General features: G+C 41.8%; 1 protein-coding gene across 7 annotated transcripts in view; it reads left to right on the forward strand.

The window, feature by feature from the left end:
* LOC146363945 (forkhead box protein J3-like) overlaps positions 1 to 15,143 on the forward strand; it is a 69,208-nt gene that overhangs the window by 48,971 nt on the left and 5,094 nt on the right. For 5 of the 7 annotated variants that reach the window (XM_084917052.1, XM_084917053.1, XM_084917051.1 and 2 more), the window contains 3 exons: positions 5,393 to 5,609; positions 8,203 to 8,460; positions 11,007 to 11,108. In XM_084917052.1, coding sequence (XP_084773178.1) covers positions 5,393 to 5,609; positions 8,203 to 8,460; positions 11,007 to 11,108 — 577 coding nt within the window. The remainder of the gene's footprint in view (positions 1 to 5,392; positions 5,610 to 8,202; positions 8,461 to 11,006; positions 11,109 to 15,143) is intronic. The other 2 variants (XM_084917055.1, XM_084917058.1) reach the window with 1 other exon arrangement.

Genomic DNA, 15,143 nt, shown 5'->3' on the forward strand with positions numbered 1-15,143 from the left:
CAAGAAGCAAGTTTATCTTTGTTGGTTTTGCTGTTTTTAGATGAGTGTGAGCCAGATGCTGTGTGTGTGTCTTTTGAAGATTATTTAATACTGCTGAACTTATGCTCTGAAAGCTCTTCACGTCAAACCTCTTTCGACTTCAGACATTTTTGTAAAGCGCCAACATGACATTCCTACATTCACACCCACTTAACGCTGTGATTGGCCAGCTGTGTGGAGGTGAGAAAGGAGCGAAGGACTACACTCTAGCTCTAGCTCTTTTTTCCCCTGGTGGTTATGTAACTGCAGTACTGAGCAAAGAGTCTTGAGCCACCCCTCTCTTTATGTTTCGATTTTAAAAAAACAGTCTTTGTTGTAATTTTTTGAAGTGCTCTTGAGCAACAACTCTCTAGGCTTTCAGAGTTGTTTTTGGACATTGGCTGCTTTTTCACTCATTTACAGTCTTTGTCCCTGACCGTTTTCAGACAAATTGGGGGGTTTTTTGTTGTTGTTTTTTTATTAAGCCACTTAACACTGAGCTACCATACCCCACTAACTCTATTATTTCAGCAGGTCCCACACACTGTATATAGAGGACACAGTGATGTTGTCCGCTGTTAATGTTCCTACAAACTTGGATAATACAAAGTAGAGAAGGAACTCTGACTGTTTGAACTATTCCTTGTGCCTTAAAACAAGGTCCTATTTAATTGAGTAGTCTTAAATAGCCCGACTTACATGATAATGAGCTGATAATGAGCTGATAATGAGGAAACCAATATGTCAGAACATAAACTGACCCATGATGAGCTTTTGAGATTCAAAACAACATATTAATGGAGTGATTTTTTGGACCCGATTAGGAGTGACCTCATGTCTGAATAACTGAAGCAGCTCCCGTTAGTTTTCCTTTCAAATCAAGTCAAGTTGCTTTATTGTCATTCCAACTATGTGCAGTGGTACAGTACACAGTGAAGCGAGACAACGTTCCTCCACGGTGCTAATTATAACATATAAGGAGACAATCAACACAGGACTGCATAAAGTGCAAGTGTGCAAAAATTTCAAAAATCTCCCCCCAAAAAACCCCCAAACAGTGCAACACTAGGCAGAACAGAACGATACAGACACAAGACAGTGCAGACACAACAGTGCAATAGCAAAGTGCAACAATGACAGTGGGTTGTGCAAAAGACTGATTGTCTTTCACTACTAATGTAGTATCTACAGGCTTTAAAGAAGTGATGCTCAAATGTTTTTGGTGTCCTCGTGACCTTTATAAGGTACACAAAAAGGGGCGGTTCACTTACACATTCTTGCTTTGCAGTCCACGAGGTTCCCTGCTGTGTTAACTGTCATTCATATTTTCACCTGTATATATTCTTGCTCCCAGTGGATAAACCTTTGTGAGCAAGTGTGCCTTTTGGAATCTTTCTATTCAGTCCATTTCATTCTCCAAATCCTTGTAGTAATGTAGCTACAACAACGTTTTTTCCCCACTGCGATCACTAAAGTTCCTTTCGGTCAAATATAAATATGGGAACTAGACAGACCTGCATTGTGTTTGATGTATTTGTGATAGTTTTCACGCTTGTGTCCCTCTAAACCAAATGTAATACAGTTTTAAAGGCCAGTCTCTGTTCAAAAACAAAATTACAGGAGGGCTAAAAAATCCCAACTCTTCATTATCTCTCCCTTGTAACAGCTGCTCACCTTTTTACCATCAATCACTTTTCCCTGCTCACCTCCCACCTGCATTAGCAAAGGTCAGTGCAATCTCATCTCGTTAACCTCTCATTTCTAGAGGCCATCTTTTGTTTTCTTCCTCCCTGCATCGGCTCCTCCACCTTTCGCCCTCCTCTTCCATCGTTTCAGACCTCATCTGCGGTCTAGTCCGGTGGGATCGGGTTTAGTTCTGACTCATTACCTGAAGCAGGTGATAGCCCCCTCCCCCCGCATCCCTTTGACTGACGGTGATTACTGGTGGCATTGCTGGCAGAGATCTCAGACACCGAGAGAGTTTATGGAAAGGCTGGCATTATTGGGGTTGGAGGTAGATGTGTGGGAGATGTGTCGTCGTAAGTTGGCTTATATTGGCAGAGACACACTGATCACAGCAAATTGCTTGAGTTCTCCGGGTGGATGGTGAGGAAGATGACAGCTTGGATGAAATGAGGGTGGATGAAGACCGGCTGCATTCACAATATGCGGCAGATATGTGAAGCTTCGTATTTTGTTTTTGCTTTTATGTGAAAAGAAATGAGAGGCAGCAGCGATTCCATTTTAATTGTGTGAAATTGAATTTGGTATGATTATCACTGTGAATGGCTGAATTATTAAATGATTTCTGGCAGTAATTTATATTAAAAAAAAAAAAAAGTGTCCAGGGCTCGGCTGAAGTTTTAATTTAATTCATTTAAATTAAATCGTATTATTATTGAATTTTACTTTTCTGTCTGCCAGTTGAAATTCAGGTGTGTTCACTTAGGTTCAGCCTGTAGAGACAAAGAAGCCAAGAGGTTTGTTTCTAATGCATTTTGACTTAAAGGGAGAGGTGCTCTCCACTTGAGGCCTGTGCTAGGAAGCTGGATTTGGGATTATCCAGGTAACTTCAAGGTTAACCCTGGGTTTGCAGTATTACAGAGTCCGTTCACTTCTTACCTCTACTTACTTGTTATTGTAGCCATGGTAACCTATCCTGCAGACCCGATCCAGGTTGTCGATCAGCAGGTATGAGATCACTGCTTACCAACCAATCAGTTATCTGGGAAATAGAATCACCATTTGTGGAAAAGTCCTTGGACTTTTGTGCATGCAGGGTCTAAAGTTTTTCATCTAGACTCTTGCTGTTTCCCCGATGAGCATTAGACTGATTCTTAGACACAACTTCATTCCCTGATTACTTTTTTTAAAACAATGATTTTATTGTTCTATAGCCTATAATATATGATCCCAAAACAGGGCATCTATTCATACATGTGGACCTTAGAGTCTAAACCTACATTATAATTATGTTTTTATATTGAATCTTTAGGCTGTTCTCAGACCCTTAGACAAAATTGAGGCTACAGCTGAAAGAATAACAACTAAATCTATCTCACATGCATCTAATTCATCAGATTCTTACAGATTTCAATGTTAGCGTGTTGATACTTTTATTTTGCTGACTATTGTACTGTGATTTTCTGTTACACGCATTCACACCGCTGATTTCTCTACAGCAGGAGCATTTCTTTCAGTTACCCTCACAGTTTTATCATTCTTTGTGAGATCAGCGGCTCGACTGCCAGTGGAGACGTCCATCTGTGTGACTGGCCGGATGCTGCCAGCATCATCCCTTTAATGTGAACGTGCTCATAGCTGGATTAATCAATCATGAGTTAAGTTATGAAGCTGATAACCACCTTTGTGTGACAATTTACCCTGATTGCTAATGTTAGGGTAAGTGAATAAGTTGCTAATATAATCTGACCAGATGTGCCTGATTTAAGGGTTAAAAAGCAAAATAATGGCCTCACAATAGTATTCATCAACAGGCAACAGGATCTGAGCATGCTCACTTAAGACTGGTCTCAGAAAACTATGAAGAATAAGTAATAAAAATATAACAGCAAAAGACAACGCTGGTGCTGCAGGTAAGGAACGAAATCGGTGCTGCATATGTAAATACACTGAGGTGTGGTTCAGCTTTAGTGCAATCTCACTGTTGTGTTAGAAGCTGTTGTTTCTAACACAACAGCTAAACTTTACAATACATTTAACCATTCAGGAAATCACTTTTTGACCAGTTCAAAGTGAAATTAATTGTCTTCATGTAATATTCTTCCTGATCCAGGCCCACAAATACACTGAGCAGTTTCTATTCTGCAAACTGTAATTCTAACTTTTTAAAATCAACAGGGCAGCAGAGTAGGAGGATGTACGAAAACGTTGAATTTCTGAATAACTAACCCCAACGCAGAGCTCCTTTCTGCTGTGTTTGATCAAAAGAATCTGTGAAAACGTGTTATTTACAGCTGTTTTTAAACTGGAGCTACAAGATAACATGCTCCAAACCTCAGGTTATGCGTTTCCCGCTGGTTGCTATGGTTACCTAGCCAGGTAAAATGGGAACGACTTTTTGAGTTCAAGCTCAAAAAGTGTAAAAGAGTGTCATAGCTAGCGCGGTGTAACCCAGGTCTTTGAAGCCTTGATTGTTTTTTGCTGTCGCCATCTTGGTCTCTTAATTATTTATATAGTACTAACCACAGTGTGTCACTGAGACCATTAACACAAGAGGAAAGTGTTTACAGAGGTCAAGTCAGAAAGCTGTTTCCTCACAGACTTCTATTGGACCCATGGCATTTAAGAAGAACTCGGGTTTAAGGCACTCTCACACCAGGTTAACCCATTAATCTCACTTCAGATTATACAGATGTTAGAATTAACCTTCCAAAACTGGAGGCACAGGTCTTTGATGTGCGGAGGTGTGGAGTTGTAAAACAAATAATTTTATGGTGATAATTTGTTTTTTTACATAGTGTCTATATTGTGTTATTAGAAATATGTCTGTTGTTGCTATTGAGTTTATATTAGTAACAAAGCTGGATAAATACTAGCTGATAATTTATGGAGAAGGGGTGGGATTAAATAAATGTGCACTTCCTCCCACTTTTTTGGGGAACCTTTGTATTTTGTTTATATGATCAAAATAAATGGAACATTATAGGTGTAACACATACGTCATCTACATGATCCGTGCAGTCCCGAGTCACCTTTTGTGCTTCTGTTTTGCATCCTGTCTTTAGATTGACTGACACAAGTTATATTATGTCACATTAGGAGCAAATATCTGAATTGTGAATCTTCTCTCTGGATACAAATTGCTGTTGTTTTGTAGCCGCGCACTGCTGCTGCAGGTGATGGAGGAAGATGGTGATGAAATACAATCCACTTAGGAGTAATCCAATAATTTTAAGCAGTTTCATATGCGGTGAGATTTTACAACTGAATGGCAGTTCCTTGACAATTAAAACATTTTAACTGAGCCTTGGTTTAATTCGGGGAGGCACAGAAATTCTTGAAGTCACTAATATGCTCTCTAATCCTTCCGTACATGCTCTGTGTATGACATCAGTAGTCAATAAAAGAACTAGGTGCCATTAGGTGGTGTTTTTTGTGTATTTTATAAACAGTAGAGCCAAGAGTTGGTTATGAATGAGCCAAAAATTATTACTATTTTTGATGAACCAGTCAAGCACATAAAACATATGCACTTGAACCTGCAATGCCTCATCACCTTGACGAACTAAATATTTTCAATCGCAGTGTGAATTGAGCCTTTGTCAGGCGTTTTTCTGAAACCACGACGTTCTCTGATCTTCCCCGTGCCTTTTAACAGTCGGTCTGTCTCTTCTTTCTATCCGCCTCAAAGGTAAGCAGCCACTCGGAACCTTCGTCCCAGTCCTTGAGCCTCCAGCAGCCCGCTCAACCTCCGCCGCCGCCTCCTCCTCCTCCCCCGCAGCCCCAGTACGGTTTACCTGTCCCCGAGTCACGGGACAAGCAGCTCTGCTTCTCAGACTTCGAGGACCTCAGCTCTTCGTTCCGCAGCCTTTACAAGTGCGTCTTCGAGCAGTCCTTCTCGCAGCAAGGTGGGTGGTTTTGTGTGCGGATTAGTGTGCCTGCTCATGCGTACCTGTTCGACACCTATAATAACACGTGTGTTCACGGGGAAATAAAGTAAACTTCTGTGTGAGGCTTTGTGCACATAATTAACTGACAAGAATAAGCCCCCCCGCCACCACCACCTTTATAAATTCAAACAGTTTAACACTGGTTTCATAGCCGGCATTCCAGTATTAACCTCCACCACACACTCCTACTCTGTTGTGTTTTAATAAACAAACAATCTGTTGTTCCGCATATCTGCGTTTTACGGCTCGCTCAGTCAAATGAGTAAAGGCAATTAAGAGTAAGAATTCAACAGAAGGGGGGGGAAAAACTCTCAAACACATCTGTAGTCGAGCAGAGCAAAGGGTTCTGCAGCTTTGATAGCAGCTAATTAGATTGGTTCTAAAGTTTGCGAAGCATCTCGCTAATTGCTTCCTGACGCTTTCAGGTCACTAGGCCTCCTCCCTCTTGGACACCCCACCATCGCACCAACCTCCTCTCACCTTCTCTCTTCTCCCCCTCGCACTTTCTCTCTCTCACTTTTTACTCCTGATGCACATCAACAAATCTTCTGTAACCAAGGAGATTGATACGCTCTGTTGACCCCCGCAACTGCTGCCTGGATTCACCCTCTGACAAGGTCCCCTTCAATTTGTGGTCAGGGTTGTACACAGAGTACAGATAAGACAATGAGAATATAGATGGTGGGGAAGAAAACGGCACTGCGCTGAGATCTAAAAGGAAAATGAGGAAGAAAATGGATTTAGCGGATGCTTGAAAGGGTCCCTTAAGTGTGAGGCTTAGCAGGAAACGGTGTCAGTAGTCATTGTATTTGAGAATTTGAGTCATCCAGACAGAGGAGCTCATCGTATCTACAGCGAGTCCAGGACCACACACCACATTGCTACGGGCTCAGGCAGTGCCACCATCCTGAATTACAGGTCACAGTGAAGCAAATATGAACCTTTTCTAAAGAGCAAACGAATGAATCAACAGCTGGGTCAACTTGTGAAGTCTCATTTTACAATCTGGCTTTCAAAATTATGCTGCCCTTTCCCTTTTTGCCATCTTAAAATCTTAAAGAGAACCCTGTTATTATTCCCTTTAAATGCACCCGTACGGTAAATTAGGAAAGAGGAACACAGCCGTGGTAAAATCATAGATAAAAATGGAGCTTTGATTTGCAGTACTGTAAATACAGTTAAGGCAATGAAAGCATTGAATATACGCACAGCAGAGGGGAATAAAGAGACTGAATGAAAAATACTCTGCACTCGGTGGTGCACTCATCGATTCGCTTTTTATCGGTCACAAAAAGTTCTGAAGAGATCTTGGAGTGATAGCAAATAAAGGAAAAGGTAAACACGACTCAAACAAATGTACCAAAGGAAGGTAACCTTCGAACAGTCCACCTTACTTTATAGTTGGACGTCCTTGGAAGAGCCTTTTACATTTAAGTAGTCACAAAACCAGGAAGCGGACAGCCAAGGTCCAGAAACGCTGCAGCATCATTTGAAAATTTAATGAGGCAGCAACCGACATAAAGCTTCTTCAGTGTCGATGATGAAAAGGAATTCATAGGTAGAGGTGAGGGAGAGTGTGTGTGTGTGTTTGTGTGTGTGTGTGAGGGATAAGTCAGAGATTCATATGACAAATCAGACAGGAGAGACACCGGGTGACGTAGCCAGGCTGGCTCGCCAAAACCTACACCCCCAATCAGAGATGATGGGTATCACCAATAGTGATTATCCTTGTTAACCCAGGCTTTGTGTTCCACGCTCTGTGTGTGCCCTCATAAAAGGGCTTGTTTGAAGCCTACTTAAATCAGAAGCATTATCAGATGAATGGCTGATAGAGATCTATAAAGAATATATCAAAATATAAAGGCAGAAGCCCGCACTGGTGCTGCAAATAAGGCAAGAGAGCAGCTGGCAGAAAATCGTTAATCTTGTGAATTCATAAGTGAATCTATTTATTTTACCACCCAGTGCTGACATTTATGTCTAAAGTTACAGCTGCAAGCTACAGGGGTGCCAGTGCATTCACCTCTGATGCCGTCCCACAGCCTGATGGCAAAGATGTGGAAGTCTGCTGCCAGATCAAAGTGAAATCAAATTTATTGATACATTATTCTTGCTGATAAATAGCCTCCACATAAACTGATCAGTTTTCTGATCCAAGCTGCAATTCCTGCAGTGTAAAATGGACTTGGATTCAACAAACCCGTATAATTCCTTTGGTGGTATTGCGATGTATCAAACATATTCCTGCTACTGAGAATCCATAGCAGTGGTTGTGCATGTGTGATTGAATAGGAGGCTAATAGCTGTGGGTGATATACCAAGGCATGTAGGTGGTTTAAACAATTGACTGACAATAATTTAGAAATGGCAAGCTGAAAGTAATCCACATCCACTTTAAAATGAGTTCAAGAGAGCAAATCTGAACGTGTTGTTGAAGGAGAATCTTTGGCTTTATTTGATTGAGGTGTTATAGTGGGGAAAAAAGGTGTCTTCTCCATCATTTTTGCCCCGTTTTTTAAAGTTTCATGTGTCTTTATGTTTTTTTCCCAAGCAGGTTTGATGAGTATGCCCGGTGACTCGGGTCAACAGGCCCGCACCGCCTGCTCCTACCAGCACTCTCCTGGTGCGGGAAGCAGCAGCGGCCACCACCACCAACACAACCATGGCCAGACATCGCACCACCCTCACCACTCTCACGTCTCCCCTCACTCCACCCACGGTCAGCACCAACAGCACTCTGGTCACTCCCAGCAGCACTCGTCTCTCTCCCACCAGCAGAGTCACGCTGTGCAGGCCTGCCCCACAACAGGTGAGAACTCTGGTTTACAGACAAAGGGCATTACAGCATGTGTAGGATCTGAACATTTTGGACTTTGGTGTCGCCTACTGGTGCACAACATCAGGAAAAACATGGGCAGACTTTAGCAACTTTCTAACAGGGATTGAATAATACTTTGCCAATCAGAGTAATAATACTAACATCAATACATCAGCTTGCACTGAACATACCAGGTCTTTAAATTTGAATGTGAAAGCTTTCCTTTAACGATAGCACGAATGTTCACTAACAAAGCAACACGAGAGTCCCTTTGATTGTAGTTAATTACTCTGGGAGAGAGGTTACAAAGGCACAGATACTCATTGAGGTGAAAGGCAATTCATGTACTTTAAAAAACCCTTATCCTTAATTACTATAATTTGTTTCAAAATCACAGAATTCAGTCAATTCGGAACAAATTTGCATAGAAACCACAGACAAAAGATGCTTTATATCCCAGTTTCCATCAACATCTGGGGAAGTTTGTGCAGACACTGCACAGGAGCAGGAACTGCTTATATGATGTGCTTAATATACACAATATAGACCTGACCACTGGTGTTTTACCTTGACAGCCCCCTCATTTAGGATATGGATAACCATAATTCTTTTTAAGATCTATTTCTGGCATTTTAGCCTTTATTGAAAGGGCAGGAAAGCAGGGGGAATGACCTGAAGCACATGGTCTCGGGTGCATTCAGACTCAGCTTCTGCAGCAGCCTTTCGGCATGAGGTCCTGCTCAACCAAGTGAGCTATGCTGGCATTGAGTATAAGCGAAATTCTTCTGGCCTGGCGAACAAGTGGTTATATTACACCAAAAGCAAACCTTCCTCACTATTACCGTTCACATTATGTTTTCCAAGAAACAGAAAACCAGTAATCTCAGCGTCCTCGCAGCAAGAAAGTTCCCCCTGCTCCCCTTGTGCCCTCGGCTTTCACCTACATCCAGAGTTATGCTTGACAGGTTAGCTGGTGATTTTAAAGTGGCTGTAGGTACGATTGTATGCCTCTGTGTGCAGGGTGTACTCTGTGTCTTAACAGCTGGGGATTAGCTCCAGCGCCCCTTCAACCCTAAATTAGATAGACAGTTAAGAAAGAAATGGATGGCTTGATGCTTTTAGACATGGGGAAACAGACAGTTAAAGAAATAATAAAGTTGTTTGCTTATCATTTGAAAATGGGTTTAAAATGTAAAACATGTGCAACAGTAAAAGAAAAATAAAATCAAAATATGTTTCTTTTTATCTGGCGTGACTGTGATTAGCAGTGGGGGAGACCACCTTCAGGGTTGAAATGACAAAATTATGAAAATATTGTCCGGTGTTCTTTTCATTCCGATGCCGCTGTAGAAGAGAAGACCTCCTATTACCGAGACTTTCACTTTGAAAGCCCCAATGCTATTTCTCCAGTTTCTCTTCTTTTCTAATTCTCCTGAAAAGACCATACAAAGCTCAAAGTATAGCTTCACATATATAGGCGCACCAAAACACTGATTCAACATTGCGATTTCCAAGGCCACATTGGTGTAACTGCAGTTCACCTAACACATCAGAATGGCACGTCTGTGTACGCGGGCATTGGATTTGTATTGTATTCTTTCCTCTATAAGGTCCCAGAGTGTTTGATTTTTATGAGGCTGAGCTGATACAAACAGGCTTCTCCAAATCTTCACGAGGCTTTTCCTACTCATATTCCCAGTCTTTGTGTGTGTTTTTTCTCTTCGTGTCTCTGCAAGAGAGCTCTCAGGCCAGTGGAAAAGCCTATTTAGACATTATTTATCTAGGTTAGTATTCCCCACAACCAAGCTGAGGATGAATGAAAGCAACCTCTCTGTCTTTGATCCACGGCCTGAGAATGTATTGTTGTTTGGGTTGTGGTGGTGAAGGCGCTGAAAAGAATCTTCTTTCTTTTGCCTCACAAGCAAAGCTATGACTGGATTTTTTTGTCTTTCTTTTTGTGTGTAAACTCATGCCACCTTGTGGCTGTTTGCAGAACAGACAGATCTTTTTAAAGTGAATTAGTTTACCAGTTTGGGATCATCTAACAGTGTTGTGTTCTTCAGTATCACTGCAGATAACCAATGCTGTTTTATGAAAAAAAAAATCTGTGATCTGTGATTTTTTTTTTTTTGGGGAGAAATCTTTTGAAACACACAATTTAAAGACACCATATTTGGTTTATTTTGAAAAAAATGCATATTTTATCTATTAGATGTTTTAATTCTGAATTTGATTCCTTTTTTATTTTACAATGTAATGCTCCAGAGTAAGAATAGTGTTTTAGAACAAGAGCAAATAAACACTGCCACCTTGCAAAGTCAGTTCAGAAAAGCTAAAAAAGACATGCATGTTAAATGACATTAATATGGGACATTATTTCAATTCTTAACCTCGTTGCTTAGTGTGAAAATCCTTTGTTTTTTCCAGGTTGTCTTTTGCAACATTTGGAAAAATGTTTCTTTAAAGAGATGTTTGTCTGTCTGTGTGTGTGTGTGTGTGTGTGTGTGTGTGTGTGTGTGTGTGTGTGTGTGTGTCAGTCATGTCATCAGACTGGTACCCCAACCTGGACTGGCTGAAGGAGAGCTGCCGCATCGCTACCAGCTACAACTGGGCTGACGTAGACCTCTCCCCATTCCAAGGTAACGCAAACACACAACTGCCATCAGTGTGGACAAATGAAATGAACACTGACAAAGCTGTCTACCGCAGCCCGCCTAAACACGGGGAAAATTGATAAAATGCGTATCATGTCGATCAGCTGCTTTGATTAAACCATTGTGATTCCTCTCTGTGCTTTCATATGCGCTCGCTATTGAGGCTCAGTATTATAATATCCAGTGTGGTAATAGTACTGCCCTAATAAAAGTCATTATCCTGCATCTGAGAGGTTCCCACTCTTATTCTCTCACACACGCACATACACACACACACATAGACACACACAAGCTGTCTCGCTCCCTCCCAATTGTATGATGTGAATAATCCAATTAGGTCCCGGCTCAGTAACAGCCTCTTATCACGGTCAGCGCACAAAGCCGGCAACATCCACACACGATTGATGACGACGGCTGGTCCTGTAGCTCACAGGCCGCTGCTGTCTCTCTCTCTCTCTACTTCTGCAACGCTTGACCTCTCTCACACCGCCTTAATGCCATCCTCTACTCTCTCTGGCTCATCTCCAAACAGCAGGGACCGAGCCTCTTGTCTCTGTCGGCGCCACATACGAGCCATACAAATGTGTTTTTGGGCAAAATATCCGTCTCCACGTTTGATAAATGGAAGCTTGAGCTTGTCTTATGTTGGAAGCGGTAAATACCAGAGGAGGTGATTTCAGTTCAGCGTCTTCTGCGTTGTTTTAAATGTGAACAGGCATCCCGTCAGAACAAAAGACGGTTTGTAGTTTCAAGGTTTTGAAACTTACGGTGACAGTAAACCATTGTGAGATTCTTGTGCTGGATGTGTCCTCACGGTGATGGATGATAAATAATTTATTTCTTATTCAACCTGTGATTTGCTGACGCTGGTAAGAAAAAGTTCTGCAGAAGTTGTCTGGGAAAAGTCATGAAGGAGGGCATGTTTTTTTGCTGTAATGTTTAGCATGTAGAGTGACACATATTAAGGAGAAATATCACAAAAAAATGATATGTTAACTACAATTTTAGATGCTGCAAATGATATATTTAGAAGGGGAAAAATACAGGGTGGGCCATTTATATGGATACACCGTAATAACATGGGAATGGTTGGTGATATTAAAGTCCTGTTTGTGGCACATTAGTATATGTGAGGGGGCAAACTCCTCAAGATGGGTGGTGACCATGGTGGCCATTTAGAAGTCGGCCATCTTGGATACAACTTTTGTTTTTTCAATAGGAAGAGGGCCATGTGACACATCAAACTTATTGGTAATGTCACAGGAAAAACAATGGTGTGCTTGGTTTCAACGTAACTTTATTCTTTCATGAGTTATTTACAAGTTTCTGACCACTTATAAAATGTGTTCAATGTGCTGCCCATTGTGTTGGATTGTCAATGCAACCCTCTTCTCCCACTCTTCACACACTGATAGCAACACCGCAGGAGAAATGCTAGCACAGGCATCCAGTATCCGTAGTTTCAGGTGCTGCACATCTCGTATCTTCACACCATAGACAATTGCCTTCAGATGACCCCAAAGATAAAAGTTTGGGGGGTCAGATCGGGAGACCTTGGGAGCCATTCAACTGGCCCACGATGACCAATCCACTTTCCAGGAAACTGTTCATCTAGGAATGCTTGGACCTGGCACCCATAATGTGGTGGTGCACCAGCTTGCTGGAAAAACTCAGGGAACGTGCCAGCTTCAGTGCATAAAGAGGGAAACACATCATCATGTAGCAATTTCAAATATCCAGTGGCCTTGATGTTTCCATTGATGAAGAATGGACCCACTATCGTTGTACCCCATATACCACACCAAACCATCACTTTTGTTGTTCCAACAGTCTTGGAGGGATCCATCCAATGCGGGTTAGTGTCAGACCAATAGCGGTGGTTTTGTTTGTTAACTTCACATAAAAGTTTGCCTCATCACTGAACAAAATCTTCTGCGTGAACTGAGGGTCCTGTTCCAATTTTTGTTTTGCCCATTCTGCAAATTCTGTGCCCCGATCTGGGTCATCCTCGTTGAGATGCTGCAGTAGCTGGAGTTTGTAAGGGTGCCATTTGTGAGTAGCTAATATCCGCCGAAGGGATGTTCGACTAATGCCACTCTCCAGTGAGATGTGGCGAGTGCTACGCTGTGGGCTCTTGCTGAATGAAGCTAGGGCAGCCACTGATGTTTCTTCATTAGTGACAGTTTTCTTGCATCCACATTTTGGCAAATCCAACACTGAACCAGTTTCACGAAACTTAGCAAGCAGTTTGCTAACTGTAGCATGGGAGATGGGTGGTCTCGTAGGGTGTCTTGCATTAAAATCTGCTGCAATGACCCGGTTACTGCGTTCACCAGATATCAACACAATTTCGATCCGCTCCTCACGTGTTAACCTCTTCGACATGTCAATGGCTGTGAACAAAGAGAAACTTGTAAATAACTCATGAAAGAATAAAGTTACGTTGAAACCAAGCACACCATTGTTTTTCTTGTGACATTACCAATAAGTTTGATGTGTCACATGGCCCTCTTCCTATTGAAAAAACAAAAGTTGTATCCAAGATGGCCGACTTCTAAATGGCCACCATGGTCACCACCCATCTTGAGGAGTTTGCCCCCTCACATATACTAATGTGCCACAAACAGGACTTTAATATCACCAACCATTCTCATTTTATTACGTTGTATCCATATAAATGGCCCACCCTGTACATTTTGCTCAATATAATTAGCGAGTCTAAAGAAAACTTGTAACTTATTTTGTGGTCAAGAATTTACATCTAATTTTAAAAAACTGTTACGATCCTGCAAATACCAAATTTCCTATTTTCAGAATTAAAAATGTCACAATCTACAGTGATGAAACTCGATTGCATTAAATGATGAAGCTACAAGGATGTCTGAGATACTGATGCAAGAATTATTAAAGAATTGACATTTTGTAGGCTGTCAAATCAGCTGATGAAACTATTAAAAATACATTTGTATTTTTTTCCCAGCAGTGACTTAGTGGTGTCTACACCTTTAAATCATAGACCCATTAATATCCTCCCATAAGCATCCACATGTATTTATTTATCAATGTTTTAGTCCACATAAATATTAAATAATGTATTTGGTGAATAAATCAAAGGCTTCTGACACAGTTGTAAAAATGTACTTCTAAAGCTTTTAAGGCTTAAGGGGAACAGTATCATAGCTGGTATACACTGATCAGGTCTAACTTTATGACCTTCACTACCCACATGCATCAGTGAGCATTGGCCACCAATGACCGTGTCGCTGGTTCACCTTGGACCCCTTTGATAGATACTGACCACTGCAGACCAGGAACACTCCACAAGAGCTGCAGTGTTGGAGAACATCTGACGCATGTCAAACTCACTCAAATCCTTACATGTGCCCATTTTTCCTTCTAACACATCAACTTTGAGGACAAAATGTTCACTTGCTCCCATCTCCCACCCACTAACAGTGGGTTAGTGATGATGAAGAAAGAATGAGTGTAACCTCCCCTGTCAGTGGTGTATATGGTAAATGGCCTGTATTTGTATAGTGCTTTACTTAGTCCCTATGGACCCCAAAACACTTTACACTGCATTCAGTCATCCACCCATTCACACACTGGTGATGGCAAGCTACATTGTAGCCACAGCTGCCCTGGGGCGCACTTACAGAGGGTTAGGGACACTGGTACCACCAGGCCCTCTGACCACCACCAGTAGGCAACAGGTGAAGTGTCTTGCCCAAGGACACAACGACCGAGACTGTCGGAGCCAGGGCTCGAACCGGCAACCTTCCGATTACAAGACGAATTGCCAACTCTTGAGCCACAATCGCCCTATATGAAAGGTGTGATCACCCCTGCAAGATCAATTTCTTGTGCATCTGTACCGACACTTCTTCTTCTTCTTTTGGATTACTCTATAGAAGTCCCGTTATGAGCCCTGTACCTGTGCCTCTGTGATGATCCGGTGTGTCAGGCTGGAAATCCTTTGACTTTTTTTTTATTCATGCAAAATTTGAAAACGCATGCTGT

This window comes from Perissodus microlepis, chromosome 20 (assembly GCF_051167445.1).
Source record: "Perissodus microlepis isolate ML-2025 ecotype Zambia chromosome 20, ASM5116744v1, whole genome shotgun sequence".
Classification (NCBI taxonomy): Eukaryota; Metazoa; Chordata; class Actinopteri; order Cichliformes; family Cichlidae; genus Perissodus; species Perissodus microlepis.